Source organism: Ochotona princeps, chromosome 10, assembly GCF_030435755.1.
Source record: "Ochotona princeps isolate mOchPri1 chromosome 10, mOchPri1.hap1, whole genome shotgun sequence".
In the NCBI taxonomy this organism is placed as follows: domain Eukaryota; kingdom Metazoa; phylum Chordata; class Mammalia; order Lagomorpha; family Ochotonidae; genus Ochotona; species Ochotona princeps.
In genome coordinates this window covers 30,476,268-30,493,444 of record NC_080841.1, presented here as the reverse complement: position 1 = coordinate 30,493,444, position 17,177 = coordinate 30,476,268, and the positions used below count along the sequence as shown (strand labels likewise).

Sequence of the window (17,177 nt, the reverse complement as noted above, 5' to 3'; positions counted from 1 at the left end):
CTAGCTGGAGAGACAACCCAGTGCCCCTCACTGTGGGATGGGAAATGTGGCATGGTTCATCAGCAGTGAAATCTGCAGCTCTGAAAGGGACCCAAGCTGCTATCTGCTGATGGGAAGGGAGCACAAAGACCCATGGAGGAAAACCAAGCAAGGCCCACTGCAGTGTGCATGGTGTGCCTGAAAGAAAAAAGAGAAAATCAAAAAGGAAAAAAAACAGGGGATGGAAGTGGGGACACAGCATATTGTCTGCCTTTGATGACGCGTGACGTCACATCTAAAGGACCTTCGTGATGGCGTGTAACAGTGAGCAATGTGTTGCCTTTTGTGTGCGCACACCATCGCTTCCTGACTGCAAGCCCCCATCTATGACCCTCAGTATAGCACAGGATGACGTTAGTACTGAGTCCAAAGGGATGGCTTCTTTTCAGTTACTCCAAAATCTATACGCTTCTTTGGAGGCACCAAGTCCTTGAAACAGGAACGACCAGTCATCCAGCTTACTCCAACATGTGTCTTGTAGAAACTGGAACCTCAAGAAGCAAACAAGGAGTCCCTGAGAGAATGTTCCATGGGCAGGGAAGTTTGGAGAATGCAAAGCTAACCAGGTCGGGTGCTGAAACTCCCCAGAGTCTCCCAGGTTCGTGAACCCCAGGGGTAGGGGATATAGTGGGGTTTGGGTTGCCTGGCCCAGGTCCTGGGGCCCGTCTACTAGGTGGATGTCAAGTTCGTGAGGCCCAGGGGTGGAGAACCTGGCGATGCTTGGGACGCCTGGCCTGGGTACTTGGACTTGCCTGCAAGAACATGTTCTACTTAATGAAAAAGGCAGAGCAGTGACACGGGCCCTGTTGTAAAAGGAGAATATGACAGCACATTTGGTGTCGTAGCAGAAGAACAGAACTAACTGGACAAAACCCCAAACGATGACAGCAAAAAATCTTGGTGAACGGAGCCATTGGAAACTGGGAGGGTGACATCATCCTCGGATCGGTGAAATTGGCAGCATTTCAGAACTATCCAAACCACCTGGAAAGAACCCTCGGAAAACGTACACATTGAGACTGTGGGTTGATACGAGGTGGCGGTTCCTCATCCTGGGTACTGGGACATGTGGAAAATCATGAGCGGTTTCCACCTTTGTCTTTGCTCTTCCCCCAGAAACAAGAAGAAATAGCAAATTTGGGAGCAATTTTCCCTAAACCTTGATACTTCCCACCCTGATAAATCATGTAATCATTATAAAAAATAAAATTTATATATATATGTATAATATTATATATATAAAATAAGAGAACAAGGAGTCCCTGAGAGAATGCTCCAAGAGACAGGGAAGCTTGGAGAATGCAAAGCTAGCCAGGTCAGGTACAGAAACTTCCCAGAACCCCCTAGAAGCTCACAAGGTTGGAGAATGGGGTCAAGGTAGCCCATTTCTCAAACTTGCAGGATCCTAGAACCCCTTTGCTGACACTGCACATACACAGACCTCCCCGGGGGTTCAGTTCTTCCATGGCTGTGGAGCTGATGTGAGCATCCCTCCCTGGCCCATCTGTAACAGGTACAGCCCCTGGGCAGCACATAGGCTGTGTTCTCCGTTCCCGAGCGCTCCTCTCTCTGGATTGCCTTTGGCTACGAACAGGTTGTTGCTTTGCTATGTGATGTGCTCAGGGTTCGCCCCCCTCCAGCAGCTCCTAGTGCTCTGTGGAATGAGGTGTGGCCCAGGTAAACACTAGTGGGCTCTGCCTGCGTCTCCAGAATGTTCTGACTCATCATGTCTCATTCGCTCTCCTGCCGCATCTTGGCCTCCATCTGTCTAGCATGTTGGACATGAACAGGGTCAGGGGTGGGGCACTACCTGTTTCTGCCTGGTCGCTGTAGGGCTGACCTCTCCTGTGGCAGACTGCCGCCAGTCATATCCATGACTAAAGGTGGCGGACAAGGCCACCAGGGGAGCTTCTGGCCGCAGGCTGCTTGGGGACACAGGTGGCCACTGCTCCCTCCAGGCTGTCCCCAGAGCCTGTCAAGCTTCCGTTCTGGAGGACACTCTGCTAGCACAGCAGGAGCGGCCGGATCAAGAGGGGCAGCATGGGCCCGGCAGTGTGGCCTAGTGGCTAAAGTCCTCGCCTTGAAAGCCCCGGGATCCCATATGGGCGCCGGTTCTAATCCCGGCAGCTCCACTTCCCATCCAGCTCCCTGCTTGTGGCCTGGGAAAGTAGTTGAGGACGGCCCAAAGCTTTGGGACCCTGCACCCACGTGGGAGACCCGGAAGAGGTTCCTGGTTCCTGGCATCGGATTGGCGCGTACCGGCCCGTTGCGGCTCACTTGGGGAGTGAATCATCGGATGGAAGATCTTCCTCTCTGTCTCTCCTCCTCTCTGTATATCCAGCTTTCCAATAATAATAAAATCTTAAAAAAAAAAAAAGAGGGGCAGCCTGCAGGATTGGGTGTGGGGACCTCCTGCCCCCTGCAATCCCCAAGCCTCCCCTGTGTCTGGTCTTCCTCCCACATTTGTGGGCCCACACTCAGCTTGCAAATATCCTGGGGAATGGAAATCCCTGGGTTTAAGTGCCCAGATGTGCACCTGCTGGAGGGTTGCCAGGACATGTAGTGAGAGGTGGGGTTCTGGGGGTTGGCTACTAGCAGGGTTAGAAGACATCTGGCACGGGGAGGTAGCCTGGGGCCAGGATGGCCTCCCTGTCATCCACTGGGGTTAGCACTGAGGTTTCCTGCCTTCCTCAAGTCCCTGCAGCAGACCTGTCTTGCTAGAGGCTGGGGTCCTATCCGTTCCTTCCAAAGGGCTCAGTCTGCACTCTGCACCTGCCCGCATACCTTCTGCCTCCAAGCATGTAGGCAGCCCCTCCCTCTCCGGGTTCCAGGGATGCCACACGGGCTCTTGGCTGGCCCCTCATTCCCCCTTGTGTTCCTTTTGTTCCTCCAGGTCGGCCCCTGGGACTGCCCTTCCTGAACCCTTCCCCTGTGAACCCAGACCCAGGCACCGCTCAGCCACACATGCCAGGAGGCGGGTACACCACACAGGCAGGCTTGTCACCCTCCAGTGGCCCGCAGGGCAAGGGGGTACTCTGGGCAGAGGTGCTGCTCAGCCGAGTGGTGAAGGATCCCAAGCAGGTGGGCCGACACACTATCTCCCTGTTCTGGCTGATCCCGCACTGCCAGGCACAATGCAAGTGGCTCCATAGGTACCCAACGGGTACCCTTGGTCTAAATGTCAGGTAAGACAATGTCTTATGTGTGTGTGGGGGGTGATGGATAGGGGATAACCTAAGTTTCATGGGAGGGGGATCTAACAGCCTCAGCAGCAGCCCAGGGTTTTATACCACCAGGTCCTGCCCAGACCCCGGGAACTTCACAGGTGGGCTCAGCCTCCCTTCACCATCCCCCGCCCCCAGGACAGTCCTCTCTGCTCCACACCCGCTAGTCACCCAGCCAGGTAATCTCAGGCAGTAAAACCTTCACAACCTTCTCCCACGAAGCTAGAGGAATGTTACCTCATTCTCACTCAGCCTCTGTCCTGGGGACGAGGGAGGAGGGGAAGAACTGGACCCAGTGCCCTTAGAAGCCCCAGGCTGAGTACAGATCGCTCGCTCAGCTCTCAGGCTTTCCTGGACTGGCCCACCTGGCCTGGCAGGGGCATGGTCTCCATTCAACCCTGCCCCCGTGTTTTTCCCAGCCTGAATGCCTGGGCATGCACTCTGAGGTTCTGCCTGTTGCAATGGATGCCTCCCTCATTGAACCTTGCTACCTTGCCAACCACTGTTCTGTATCCTGTTAGAATTCTTTCTTGCGCCAAGACAAGAACTTTCTCCACTCATCTCCACTAGCAGGCAGATCATAGAGTGGGGTCTGTCTCTGTAGCCCGGGCCTCTGCAAACTCCTTGGAAGTAACCGAGGGACGGTTCCAAATAAGAGGGAAACTGAGGAAAGGGATGAGCACCAGGAGCTACAGGTGCACACCAGGGACAAGCTTGCACCCAGGGACCACCCTGGGGACCCTCAGCCTGAGCCCCATCACGGCCCACTCCAGAGCAAGGCCAGCTTTGCAGTCCGTTCTCTGTTCTGCCCCCCACAGAAGTCACAGCCAGAGGGGGCCAGCAGCTCCCTACCCAGCCTGGGCTCTGGTCTTTCCTGGGAGCCTTACCACCTGTTCTTGAGCTGTTCGCCAACTGCTTAGCCACCCGGGGCACCTGCTGGCCTCAGTTGCCTGCCTTGATTCCAAATTTGCACTCTTTCTGCCCTCACACTTGTCTGAGGCATAGCAGGCTCGCTCATTGGGATCTTTGGCTCTTTAAGCACAGCTGTCTCCTCCTGGATAAAAGGTTTTGCTGCCTGAACCTGGCACCCCCTCCTCAGGCTTCTCTGGAAGCCCTCCCCCCACCCCAGGAATTTAGAACCTTCTCCCAAAACACCCAAGCGTCAGACAGGACCTGGCAATCAACTCGGAACCTGCCAGGCCTTCCTCTGAAGATGCTGCTCCCAGACCTGATGAATGCCCTGTTATGCTCCAGGGTCCCTTCTGAAAAGGTGAACTCATTCAGACCTGGGCAGTACATTTCCAGAGCTGTGGCCTTGGCATTGGGTCCCCAAGGGTCAGCCCTAGGCATGGGCTGCAGTCACCAGGGAGGCCATGTGACTCATACTTGTGGTGCTAGTGGCTTTTCCAAAACATTTATGTTTTTGAGTCCTCTCCCGCCTACCACTGTCTTTCCCTCATAAACAGGAAAGTGAAGCAGAGCCAGGACACCACCCAGGAAGTCTGGGGTACGCTGGGCTTCTAATGCACCTGTCCTCACTGTGACCATCCCAGGCAGACGGAGTCTGCCCAGTCACAGCCCCACCCTGGGTCTGCAGTGGGGAGCAGGTGCTTGATGATGTAAACACACTCACGTCCCCACTTTAGCCGGGGCTGAGGAAGCCCTTCCTCCCACAACAGCAGACAGAACAGTGCCCAGCCACGGACGCCATCCCTGATCCTGGACCCCCTCTGTCACTTCTCTCCCCAGAGGTCTCATCAGCCTTGGAGCACCCCTGAACTCCCTCGCCTGCAACCAGGCGCCTGTGTGTCTCTTATCCCACAATCCCAGTCTGCAGCACTACAGCCACTCACTTGCTCCTCCAGTGTGCTGTGCTGGGTCTGCCTGCCCTGACTCTCAGAAGCCAGCTCCAGCTGGTGGACGGATAGGTTGGAACATGGTCATTGGGGTATGACGGGGCTTGGAATCTGAGCAGGCCACCTCGGGGGACGGGAGGAAAATCCCAAGGGAAGAGGAGCTGGGACTGAGCCGTGGGGTGAGCACTGCTTCAGGGAACAAACTGAATGAGGGCAGAAGGCTGAGCTCCTGCAGGAAGCAGAACTGACACTGCAGGGAAATCAAGAGGTTCCTCTCCCTATCTCTGCCTCTGCACCAGCACTCGCACTATCCAGAAAGAACCGCTTCCGGCTATGGAAGAGCACATGGATCCCGGCTTCCTGAGGCAGATGGGACTCACACCCGCCTTCCCTGTACTTGACACCTTCCCTCCACCTCCCTCCCTGCTGCCCCTGGCTGGGGGTTTCCTTCTTTCATCCCAGCTGGCCCTGAGCACAGCACAATCAAGACCCACGGGGAATCTAACCATTCCGTCATCCCATCAGTGCCCTGCACACTGGGGCCTGTGAGGTGTAATGTACCAAGTGAATCAGGCACAGGTGGGACCCCAGAACTGTGGCCTGTCACACAGGAGGAAAAGGAAGGTTGGGGGTGGAGACAATTTAAAATCCTAGAATGGGGAGGACGGGCAGGATGTGTTTTGGGGGGGGAGCTGAGGAAGAGTCTGGAATGGAGGGCACTGTTTTCACTCTGCTTCTGCCCAAAGCCACATCCACTGCTCTTCATCCATCAGGCACCCAGTAAAGCCACCAAATGGAGAAAGGGTGGGGTAGCAATGGCTGGCCCGTCCCCAGACCCTCGTCTCCTCCCCCAAGCCATGATGGTCATCACAGCTAAAGGACAAGAAAGCTGGTGTCCAAGGAGGAGCAAAATGGCAGCATCAAAATTTCTGGCTTTCCCACATTTCTCTAGAACCTTCCATTCCTCCTCGGGAAGTGGGACCTGTGTTCCTTCCCTCAAACCTGGGCTGATCTTCACCTGTCTGAACAAACAGCACTGGGCAGAAATAATGTGAGGAGCCAGCTTCCCTGACCCTGCCTGGGAATGTGACCCTTGTGCGAGCTCAGCTCCCTTCAAACCCACAACAGACTGCCAGAGAGTCAGACCTGCCCGGAGCCCCAGCTGACCCAGCTCAGTGCCAGCCCCAAACTTGCAGGGGGAGGGGCAAACAGGAGATCTCAGACAACTGCACCCTCCTGAGATGGCCTGGGAGTCTGCCTAGCTCAGCCCAGCCCCGCTTCAGGACGATACAGCCATCACTGTCCCAAGTCATCGATTCTGGAGTGAGCTCTTATACCCTGGACCCAGGTGTCACCAGATCGGAAAATTCCTGAATTCCAGGTCTGGGTGTCTGACACTGAATTCAGGCTGGGCACTGTATGACACACCTACTTATAGTCACCTCCCGGAAGAACCAGTGAGACGACGGAGCTGAAGGAGACTGATGCCTGCATTCCCAGGACACCCAGGCACTCGGTGGTATCCAAAGCCACCTCGAGACCTGAGATGGACCCCAGAGTCTCTCCCAAGTGTGATTTTAGGAGACACCTGGGCCAGGAAGCTGAGGAGACAGCCGGGCCTGCCAGGGCTGCATTCTCATGGCAGGGTGGGGGAGGGAGGATTTTCCCCTCCATAGCTGGCTGACTGGAGGTTGGGCGCTCTCTCCCACCAGCTCAAACCTCCACCTGACCCCAGCCCCATGGACTCACGGGGTCCCCCGGTCCTATAGTACTGCTTCCTATTGGTGGCTCGGTTGGGCTGCACCTGTCTAGGGATCTCTGTAGGTCCCACCTCCAGGCTCCCAGGGTCCAGCGATTGCCCCCTCCACAGGAGTTCTGGAGGTGGATCCTCCCATCCTCCTTCCACTGGGGATCTTTAGCAATGCATTTAAAACTGTTCCACCCACGGGGTGGAGGTCAAGACTGCTGCTCAGCACCATGCAGTGCACACGCCAGCCAGCCCCAGGGGGACTGATGCAGCACCATGTGTCAGCTGGGCCATGGCTGGGCAGCCTCGCTCTGTCTCAAGTCTCCCCAGTTAGAGCCTCATTCCCTTGGGAGCTTAGCTTCCAGATGACAGCCTGGCCCACATACTAACAGCTGCCCCTGGCCACTTCTTACCCTCCCCTGAGACAGTGACTACTTAACACCCGTCCTGGGCAGCCTGGTGCTGGGGAGTAAAGCCAAACTCTGAGGAAGCTGGGAGGGAGAAGGGCCCACGCAGGTTCCCCACCACCACCACCACCATGGATGCTGGCAGGGGAGGGTCTCCCTGCAGGAAGCACATGCCCACGACACACCAGGCCTGGGGGAAGACAGCTGATGAGTGGCCCTGGGCTGTCCCCCAGTTACTCACTGTGGCCTGTGGCAGAGCCCAGAACAAGAGGCTCCAGGACGGGAGTTCCCTGCCTACGCATACCACCTCTTGTGTGTAGCAGGGGCTAGGGTCAGGTCCTCAACTTGACCCACATCCCAGCTGTTATTGCGCCAGGCTGTAGTCTCTCTGCCTGGTTCTCTCTGCCCTGCCCACCAACCCCCAGCAGGATGCTGGGGCCAGCGTGTCCCCAACCTCCGCCCCCTCCCCACACACGCATACAGGCTGACTCAGGTAGTGACTGCGGTAGCTAAGCTTGTTCCTTTCTCACCTGCAGGGCTGTGGCCCCACGGTCACTCCTGGATACCATGGTCCTCCTACACCGTCCTCCCCAGATCATGGTGCCCTCAAGACCCCAAAGGAGACGGGGAGTGGGGCAGGCTGGCATGTACTCTGTATTTGCTGACTCGTCTGTGCACTTGGCCTTGGCGTGCCGAGCTCTCCATGCCTTATCCTACTTCACCCTCACGCTTGCCCGCCCCCAGGTAGACACCGTCATTATTCTCGTTTCACGGACAAAGAACCAACGCTTGAGAGGCTAATGAAACGACAGCGCTCGTGAGTGGCAGAGCTGGGAGGCCAGCCTCTCATCCGGTTCAAGCAAAATCTCACTTCCGACGCTGATGCTTAACAGGCTCTGACGGCTACCTGTGCCTCCCACACAGGACTCTGCGAGGAGGCCAAATCCTAAAGCTCAGCTCTCCGTTGAGCCACCCTGCATGCTGATGGCAACAGATGACAAAGTCATTACATTCATCACATGGCAAGTGCAGCCACACATGGCCAGCAGCTCCCACACCAGTGGTACAGGTTCAGAACATTCCAGCACTGCTACTTATTCCATTCCAGCGCCAGTCTAGAGTTGGCCTCAGCGCACACCTGCTGGCCAGGCCAGGCTGGGGCGGTGCCTGTCACCTCTTCCCTTTTCAGCGCTGCTGGCCAGAACTCGTGCAGACCTCAGGCCAACTCACTTCCGAATGCCCCAGAATGCCCCTCTAGGGCTGGGACCGTGGAGGACTGAACAGGACAAAGTACCCAGCACCCTGGAGCAGATACTCTTGCTCACAAACCTGAGTCTAGCAGGAGCTTGGAGTGGTGGAGGCTCTAGGACAAAGTGGCAGGTTTCAGTGTCACAGAAGCTCTTCACTAAGTACAAATGCGGAGAGAATCAAAAGCAAGAGCAGGATCTAACCCAATCTTCTCATCTCAAACAAGAGTACTGAGGCCACGCGGGGACAACAGCCCCTTGAATTTCTGGAGGATTCCCCAGTGCAGTGCACCCACCAAGGGTGTTGGCCTGCATGGCTGGGAAGGCAGCCTCTCCTTACAGATGCTGCTCTACTCACCATGGGGCCATGCTGATTAAACCCATCATCAACTGAATAAGCCCGCAGATAAAAATGCATTTACTATGCCGCTCACCTAAAATGAACTCAGAACATTTACTACGGCAAAAGCCTCTACAGTGCAGACCATCTCCTGGACAGTTAATTACAGGCTTCCGCGGTGACAGGAGCTGACGGTCACCTGCTGAGGATCTCGAAAGAGACTCACGCCCACCCCTAGCCCAGGGACAGTCAAATTCAAAGTAAGAGTACAGTTGCTGCTAAATGCATATCAGTCTTGCCCCCAATCCCTTGTGTGTGCTTTTACATCCCTCTCCCTTTCAAATAAAAAAGTAATTATTTAATTTTTTTTTAATTTGAAAGGCACAGTTAGAGTGAGGGAGAGACAGAGATCTTCCATCAGTTGGTTCACTACCTAAATGGCCAGAGCTGGGCTGGTCCGAAGTCAGGAGCTTCTTCTGGGCCTCCTACATGGCTGCAGAAGACCTAGCACCTGAGCCATCCTCTGCTGCTTTCCCAGGCATATTAGCAGGGACCCAGATCAGAAATGGAGCATCTGGGACTCGAACCAGCACACACGAGATGCCAGTGAAACAGGCAAATGCTTAATTAACTACACTACAGAACCATTCTCCAGGCAGATCTTTTTATACAGGTCAAATCATCTTAAGTTAGGGAGGGTCTATGTTCCCATTAAATAGGAGTGAAAACTGAGGCTGGGGATGCTGGGTCACCTGCCTGAAGTCACAAAGGCAAATGATGGTGGAAGTGCAGTACCAGAAATATCACTTCTGTTCTGTTTCTCCCATTGGCTCTGCTCCTCCCCACCCTGCTGCACCCAGGAACCAGACACCTCCTTGTGGGTGGGTGTTCTGGAGCCAAGGGGGCGCTCAGGGATGGGGTCATGGGGCTTTGGGAAACTCAGGCTGTGCTGTCTCAACAGCTATGACAGCACCAGCAGCCATGGGCTCTGCCGCAGGAAACCAGGGGCCAGCCAGGGGTCTGTGCCCCATGCCTTCCCAGCAAGGGCAGCAGCCTTGTCCTGTGGGGGTGAGCAGTGATAGAGGGGGGAGGACTTCAGCCTTTGAACTTCTTCTCTTCCTGCACCCCTGTGGGGGCCACTCCAGGTAGCAGTCACCTGCGGGAGTGTGGTCACCACCAGCATCCACAGAGCCATACTGGGTGGCATCTGCAGGCTCTCCCAGAGGGCAGAGAGTGTTGTGCTGAGTGCCTTCCTAGCAGGGGCTGGTCCTGCTCAGCCGGTGGCTGGCAGCCAGTAGCTGGCCATCAGGGCCAATCTGCAGCCATGATCCAAAGTGCTCTGGTCAAGTCCTGATGGTGTGCCGTCTGGGAAAGGGGGTGGATACTGGTGCCAACCACTGTGGTCAGTGTGATGGAGCCCTGGCTCCCTGAAGCAAGCGCCAGGGCAGAAAGTGCAGGGACAGGAGGGTGTTTCTGAGGACTGGATGGTGGGGGAGAGATGGAGGGTGGTATGCACTGAGTATAAGCATTCGCTCGCCATTGCCGGCTGGGTGGCCTTCCAAGCACACTCCCCTCTGTGTGCCTCAGCGCTCTCAGGTACATCATGGGAATGAGAATGGTCCCTTCTGAGTAGGGACGATGACAGGAGAGAATGCAGGGAGAGGCTGCCCCATGAGCAGCGTGTTCCACAGGGAACGGGCAATACTGTCGCCCGGCGTGGGACCTGGAGGTCACACCATGGCCTTCGGAGCCTCCCCGTGGGTTATGAAGGCAGTCACCAGGAGCCAGGGCAGCTTCAAGCAGCTGCTTCCCAGGGGCCTCTGAGGCCTCACTTGCCCCACCTGTCCTCCCTGTTTTCAGAAGAGTCTGAGGCTCTGGCTGGTGACCTGGCCAGTCTTCCTGCCACAGACACAGCCCAGCCTCTTATATCTGGCCCCTCTGGGGGTGTCACTGCCATTGGCCTTGTTCTGGATGCTTCTGAGCTTACTGGGATGTGGTGACAGACGCCACCCCTCCACCACTCTATCCTCCCAGATGCCACCACGATGGGAGCTCAGTGAACCACATGTCACAGACCATCATCTAACCAGACTCCCCTAAAATAGAAGGTCAAAAGGATAACCAATGGCTAGTGTGGCATTTGAAGCAAAGAGGCTAAACAAAAACCTTAGAAATTACAGACCAGGGCCAGCTAAGCTGCCCACTTACAACACAGGTACACTCTATCAGAGTGCAGATTTGGGTCCCAGCTTCTCTGCTCCCCATCCAGCTTCCAGCTAAAGCATCCAGGAGGCAGCAGGGACGGGGGAGTGAATCAACAGGGTCTTTCCATTTCTTGGTCTCTCTCTCTCTGCTTCCCTCCTCCCCTCTTCTCCCTCTCTGTTGTTTTGCCTTTCATATAAACAAACACTTCTATTTTTCTAGAGAGAGGGCAGGGGAGGACATTACAGACTAGTTTCTGAGAAGTTTAAAAACTTTAAGAATGTTTACATTTCACTTTGCTGTGCTGTATTCCACATATCCTTGCTCCCAGGAATGTAAGCTGTGTTAGTCTCCTCTACAAATGGCCTACTGGCATCTAAACATACCTTAAACCTGGCCCTTAGGGTAGTAATAAACTGAAGTAGACATCTAGTTGGGGCATGTGGGTAGCAAGTGCTGTGTTTGCCTCTATCTGCTGCAGCCCCCAGGGTTGTTCAACGTGTCCAGCAGATTCCTGTGCTAAAGCAGTGGGTGCCCCTGGAGCCCCAGTCATCTACCTCTGGGTGGGTCAGTAGCGGGGAGATGGGGGTGGGCTTCTTGCAGGTAACAATGGGCTTGGGCATCACAGCAACTTGATGGTGGTGCCAGCTCTGCCCAGCTCTGGGTTGTATTCTTCCTCATGTCTTGCCTTGACCTTGCCATCCTGCAAGGCTGTGGGCCTCAGCCTGGGGCTGTCCCCAGGATGAGAAATGACAGGCAGCTTCTGGACCAGGACATGCCAAGCTACCTGGACAGGGAGAAAAGCCATACATGCTCTCATCCCATCCCAGTCTGGGGGATTAAAACCTAGGGGACCCGGGTTGGACTGAACCCCCTACTTCATCTGTGTGAGGACCTCAGCATGCCCATCCATGAAATGGAAACCACTACAGCAGAAACTTCAGCAGCAGCAGCCCCGTGTGTCTGGCAAACAGTATACACTCATGCACAGCAGCTGGTGCCAGGCAGTCGGAGCCCGTGAGGGCCAAGGGAAGGACATCCCATCACTGACCCACTTGCTGGGGCAGGAAGGGTGGTTTTTGGTTTCTCTTGCAGGCATTTCAGGCCCCTAGTTAAAGCATATCCTGACAACAAACACTGAGAACTGAAGTGACAGCCACGACGTGCCACCCTGGGGACTTCCCGGCAGGCCCGGGGCTCTCCTAACAAGGCGGGAGGAGCCCCAGACCCAAGGCCTCCCAACACTGGAACTCGCCGTAGCACCCCCCCATGCTGGGGCTCTGGCTTTGGCGAACCTCACAGCCTCACACAGGGCAGCGAGCTGCACGGCTTCCTGCTGTTGTGCTGCCATGGTGACGGCCAGCTGGGAACGCCCGGGGCTCACTTCCTCCCGCACAGTCCTGGGCTTTCTACTTCCTCCACACTGAGTCACCTTCCCCCGTCCCCAGACTCCAGCCAAGTGACATCCGCGCAGTGCTCCCTGGGGGATTCTGGCCTGGGAGGCCCAGCGATCAAGGGGTGGGACACAGAGGTCCTTCAGACCTCAGGAAATTCTACCCAGTGCAGAGAAGTCTCGCATGGGGCTGGAGTACAGGGGTGGGGAGCGAGGGCCACCATCCCCAAGATGAGAGAAGTCCCGGAGCTTCTGGAACTGGCCAAGTTAGCCAAGCTCTCCCTTCAACCCGCCCAGCTGTAGCCTCACAGCTTCCCCAGGGCCCGTCACTCACCCAGGGCTCCTTGGCAGATATCTGTGCGGGTGGCTCCTCCCACGATGAACTGGGGGTCCCCGCAGAGCTCCTGGGAACAAAACCCACAAGGTGTTATCAGCTACCAGTTCACTGCTTTTGCATTTTGGATGGGACCCTCCCAGCTTCACCCCTTTTCCCTGTGCAGAGAGGTCCCTGCTCCACTGGCCCCCCATGGGTGGGTGGGGGCTCCACCATGGTGTTGTGTTCCACGAGTCCCACCCCAGGAGACCCCTCCTCTCTCCCCTGTTCTGGTACATGGGTGGCTTTGCTTGCATGCAATTCCTCCGCTTACTACCATGTCCCCTCTTTTTCCACATGGTACCACATTTGGAAGTGTCTTGCCACCTCTTCCATGCAGCCCTCCCTCAGTCTGATTCCACTCAGCTGTGCCCATGGGTGGTGGTCTGGTTTCCTCACAAGTAGGGTAGGGGCCCTTCCTTCAGCTGTGATACCTGTAACCTCTGACTACCCTGCACCTGACATTTAGCAAAGACCATGTTGGCAGTTTGATTCATGGGCCCCTCTCTGGAGCAAGAGATGGGTTCACACAGATTTCACAGCGGGAGGAAACTGCTCAGGGAGGTCGAGTGATGTGTCCACAGTCACACAGCTTACGCGAGAGAGACAACATTGGGTTCTGAACTTCAAGCAAAGCCATGCTCCCACTCGGGCCCTAACGGCTTAGGAACAAGCTCCGAGGCAGTTGCAAGCCAACTGCTCAGGACGCCAGCTCTGACTCACACTGGCCCCTACAGCGGCCTCCCTGGGTGCATTTTTGAATCTGAAGTGCTCTACCCAAGCCCACTGAGGAAGGCAGGGGGCGTGGCCAGGCTCGCCTCCCTGGGGCTGCAGGACTCCCGTCTGCTGAGTGCCATACTCCCACCCTACACCCCGTGGTGATGGGCCAGCCTGGGTCCAGCCCTGTCTGTCCTGGCACAGGCGATGCCAGCTCTTCTGCAACACAGCACATTCCCTTTATGCCTCTGCATTGTCCTCCCCCTGCTAGGATCCGCCTGTCCCGGGGAGCAACAGGGACAATGGACTGCTCTTATGCTTAGCTGGCGGCTTGGCAGCCAGCAGCCAAGAGCTTAGCATGGTGCGGCAGACAGAACAGCCTGCCAGTCAGGCGCCTACCGCCTGGGGATTTTCCCATCATTGAGCCTGGGGCAGCCTCTCCGGAGAAATGAAAGTTTGGCCTTTGACACTCAGAGAGCTAACCCTTGTGGCAGTGAGCAGGGAGGTGAAGGAATGGCTGTGTGTCAGGGTCAGAGGGTGTAGGGATTCTGATAACTTCTGAAGCCTGGCTCTGGCCCTAGCATGACAGCTCCGGTGGCCTTGGCCTCAGGGCCTTCATCTGCACAATGGGAGTTGGGAGGGACATAGCACCAGCTGAGAGTTAAATAACAGCCTGCAAGTACCGTGGGCACGCCCCACAGATGCTGTCAGGAGCTGGATGGTCACTGGGCTTGGAGCCCAAGACACAAAGGTGGGAGGCTGAGCTCAGGGTGCAGAAAAAAGCACTCACTACCCACTTGAAGGTGTGGTTCTCTCAGTGGGAAACAGGGGTTCTGCCTGCGCTCTTACCCGACAGGTGCCACCCCGGGATCACATAGGCTTCCTCTTAACCACACCCTGGCCCAGGCCCCCACTCTCACGGAGACTCCAGCCACTTCCTGCCATACCCCCGCAGTCATGGGGTGGGGGGGCACTCTCAGAGCCACAGGGTCCCTCCTCCCACTCCCTGCCATCCTGCACCCCTACTAGCTCCCCAGGGACCCTGCCATCTCTTTCCACCTTCAACCCCTTCCTGTGTGGTGACTCAACTTGGAACACATTCCACTGGAACACACCCCAGCTGTTTTGGGCACAAAAGGCCCTCTCAGGCCCCAGATGCCGCTATACCTGCCTCCCTCCGTGCCCTCTACCCTACCCGGTGCCTCCTCCCTCTTTCTCTCCTCTCTACCCCCACACTCTTATCAGCTGATCTTATTCCCTTACTTTACAGCCTTCAGCCATCTGGCTGCTAGCCCGGTCTTTCCATCGAAACCGCCCTGCTGCAGTCACCGATGACTCGCTGGCCTCCAAATCCAGTGGAAACGTTTTGTCCCCCTGACCTGCCCCTAGCAGTGTTGGGGCAAGGGCAGGGGGAAGCCAGGGCAGCCGTGAGCAGGCTCAAACCTGCACGGCCAGAGCAGAGCCCTGCCTCCAGCCTGCATACCAGAGGGCCTCCAGCAAGTATCCAACTTCTCATGGCTTAGTTTCTGCAACCACAGTGCACAGCCTGCCTGCCCTATGCAGCAGCCAGGCCATCCGGAAGTCCCACAGGAATTTCCAGCTAAACTCTTCAGGGGCCACAAGCTATAGGCACTGTATACAGCAGGTATTCAATAAAGGCTCACTGAAATGAATGAAAACAGCAGCAGAGTATGAGTTCACTATGCAATTGGCACAATGCCATAGAAATGCGAGGCCAACACACTTTCTCATCACTTTCACGAATCTCAATTAGCACTCAGCATTGACAGTCACCATCCTTTGGGTTTCCTGATACACCCTGGGTGTTCAGTGCCAGATGTGGAACAGAGACTCTATAAACTCTGCTGAGTGAGTGAATGAGTAACGCACAAGGGCAGTGGAATACAATGTGTGTGGACACGCCAGTCTCCCTCCCTGCAGTTGGGCAGAAAGGACAAATAGACAGTCACACGTACACTGTGACAGTGCCAGGAAGGCTGCATCAGGTGCCAGCGAAGGTGGGGAGCGGGGAGGACTCTGGCAGGTGAGAATGCCCAAGGCAGGAGAGAACTGTGGCCCATGGAGGAACCGCAAGGTGCACAGAGTGGCCGGGCCTGGTGAGCCTGGGACGTCAGAACCCGTTCAGGCCCTGCTGCTTCTCTCAGGCGAGCCAGTACAGGTGCGCGGGGGGTGAGGAGGCTCACCTGGGGTCACTCAGCAGCAAGCCAGGAAGGGTGAGCTCTGCTCCCCTCGCCCTGCCCTTCCTACTGCTCTTGGGGACCCAAGGGCTAGGCTTGGGAAGTGGAAAGGGACCCAGGGTGGCCAGGGCCATGGAAGCAGGGGGAGGCCGACCCCGCCGCTGAGCCTCCTAGTGTGGGTGTGGGGAGTCCTGGGGCATCCTGGGGAAGAATGGACGCAGGTGAGGCAGCAAAGTTGTCCCAAGGCTAGGGAGAGATGAAGACCCTGAAGGGCAGGCAAGGGTCCCTGCAGTTGTGAGGGTGCGGCTGTGAGGCCCCCAGGGCAGGACCTGGATCCTGGGAGCACTTCCTGTCCTCGGTCAGTGACCAATGGAAATGTCGAGGAGTGGAGGGCTCCACAGCGCCTCTCCACAGCTCTACGTAAAGGTAACGGCAAGTCTGTGCTGGACAGACCTTAGTCAACGACACCCGCCCAGCAAGCAGACCCAGGGCCGGGATCTCCTGCCCACCTCTTCCCCGCAGCCCCTTCACCTCCTTGCCGCAGCCCATGACTTTCTCGCGGCCTCCGGGGAGCCACCCGGGTTTTGGCTAGATTCCAAGACAGGGGAGAAGGTGCCCCGGTGGGCGTGCGAGTGTTCCACCGCAGCTCGGGAGGGTGTAGAGGGTGAAAGCGGGAGCTGGGCCCCAAGCAGGCAGCCCGTGCGTCCTGGCGCTCCGGGCAGCTTCGGCTCCCCGCCCACTCCCGCACCGTGGCGCCCCGGGCCCGCCCGCCCACGCCGCGAGCCTCCTACCGTGGGTCGCTTCCACTCAATGCCTCGGGTCTTGCTGGAGTAGGGCCCCAGCTCCTTGAAGCCCAGGGACGGGGCCAGGGCCGGGAAGCACGGGTCCTGGAAGAGCGTCCCGGCCTCCAGGCACGCGTCCCGCAGCGTCGCGTAGTCTTGGTTCAAGTACTTGACGGCCCTCTCGTGCGAGCCCAGCCCTTCGGCCGCCTCCCGGTCCCGGGCCAGCCTGGTTGCGATGCCCGCCATTGTCGCGGCGTTGAGCGGGGAGCCAAGTGGGCGGCGGAGCGGAATGCGGGCGCGCAGCGCTCGGCTGGGGCGCGGCCAGGGCCCGGCGCGCGGAGCGGACTGCGGGAGCCGCAGCTGCGGGCGATGATTCACCACGGGGAGCGCCGCGGTCGCGGGGTGTGGCCTCGGCCGCTCCCGGCCTGCTCGGCGCGGGCTCCGGACGCCGCCCGGTCCCGGGCCTACGGAGCGCAGAGCCGGTGCTGCCACCTGCGGACCGCGCGCGGCTATGGCGTGGCCCTACGCGAGTCGGACGGAGGCAGCAGCTGGGCAGCTCCGGGCAAAGCCTCCAAGAGGCACCCAGAGTCTGTAGAGGTTCGGGGTCAAACTGGCTTCCATTCCTTGTGCTCTGGCTTAACGGTGTCCTGCC

The 17,177-nt window shown here is 57.2% G+C and overlaps 1 protein-coding gene across 1 annotated transcript in view; it reads right to left on the bottom strand.

Annotated features, from left to right (window-relative positions):
- Positions 1–16,930, bottom strand: part of CAPN2 (calpain 2) — a 47,166-nt gene extending 30,236 nt beyond the window's left edge. Inside the window, exons 1-2 of the mRNA XM_004578613.3 lie at positions 16,535–16,930; positions 12,790–12,859 (exon numbers count right to left, since the gene is read on the bottom strand). Coding sequence (XP_004578670.1) covers positions 12,790–12,859; positions 16,535–16,771 — 307 coding nt within the window. The 5' untranslated portion in view covers positions 16,772–16,930. The remainder of the gene's footprint in view (positions 1–12,789; positions 12,860–16,534) is intronic.
- Between the last annotated feature and the right edge of the window lie 247 nt (positions 16,931–17,177).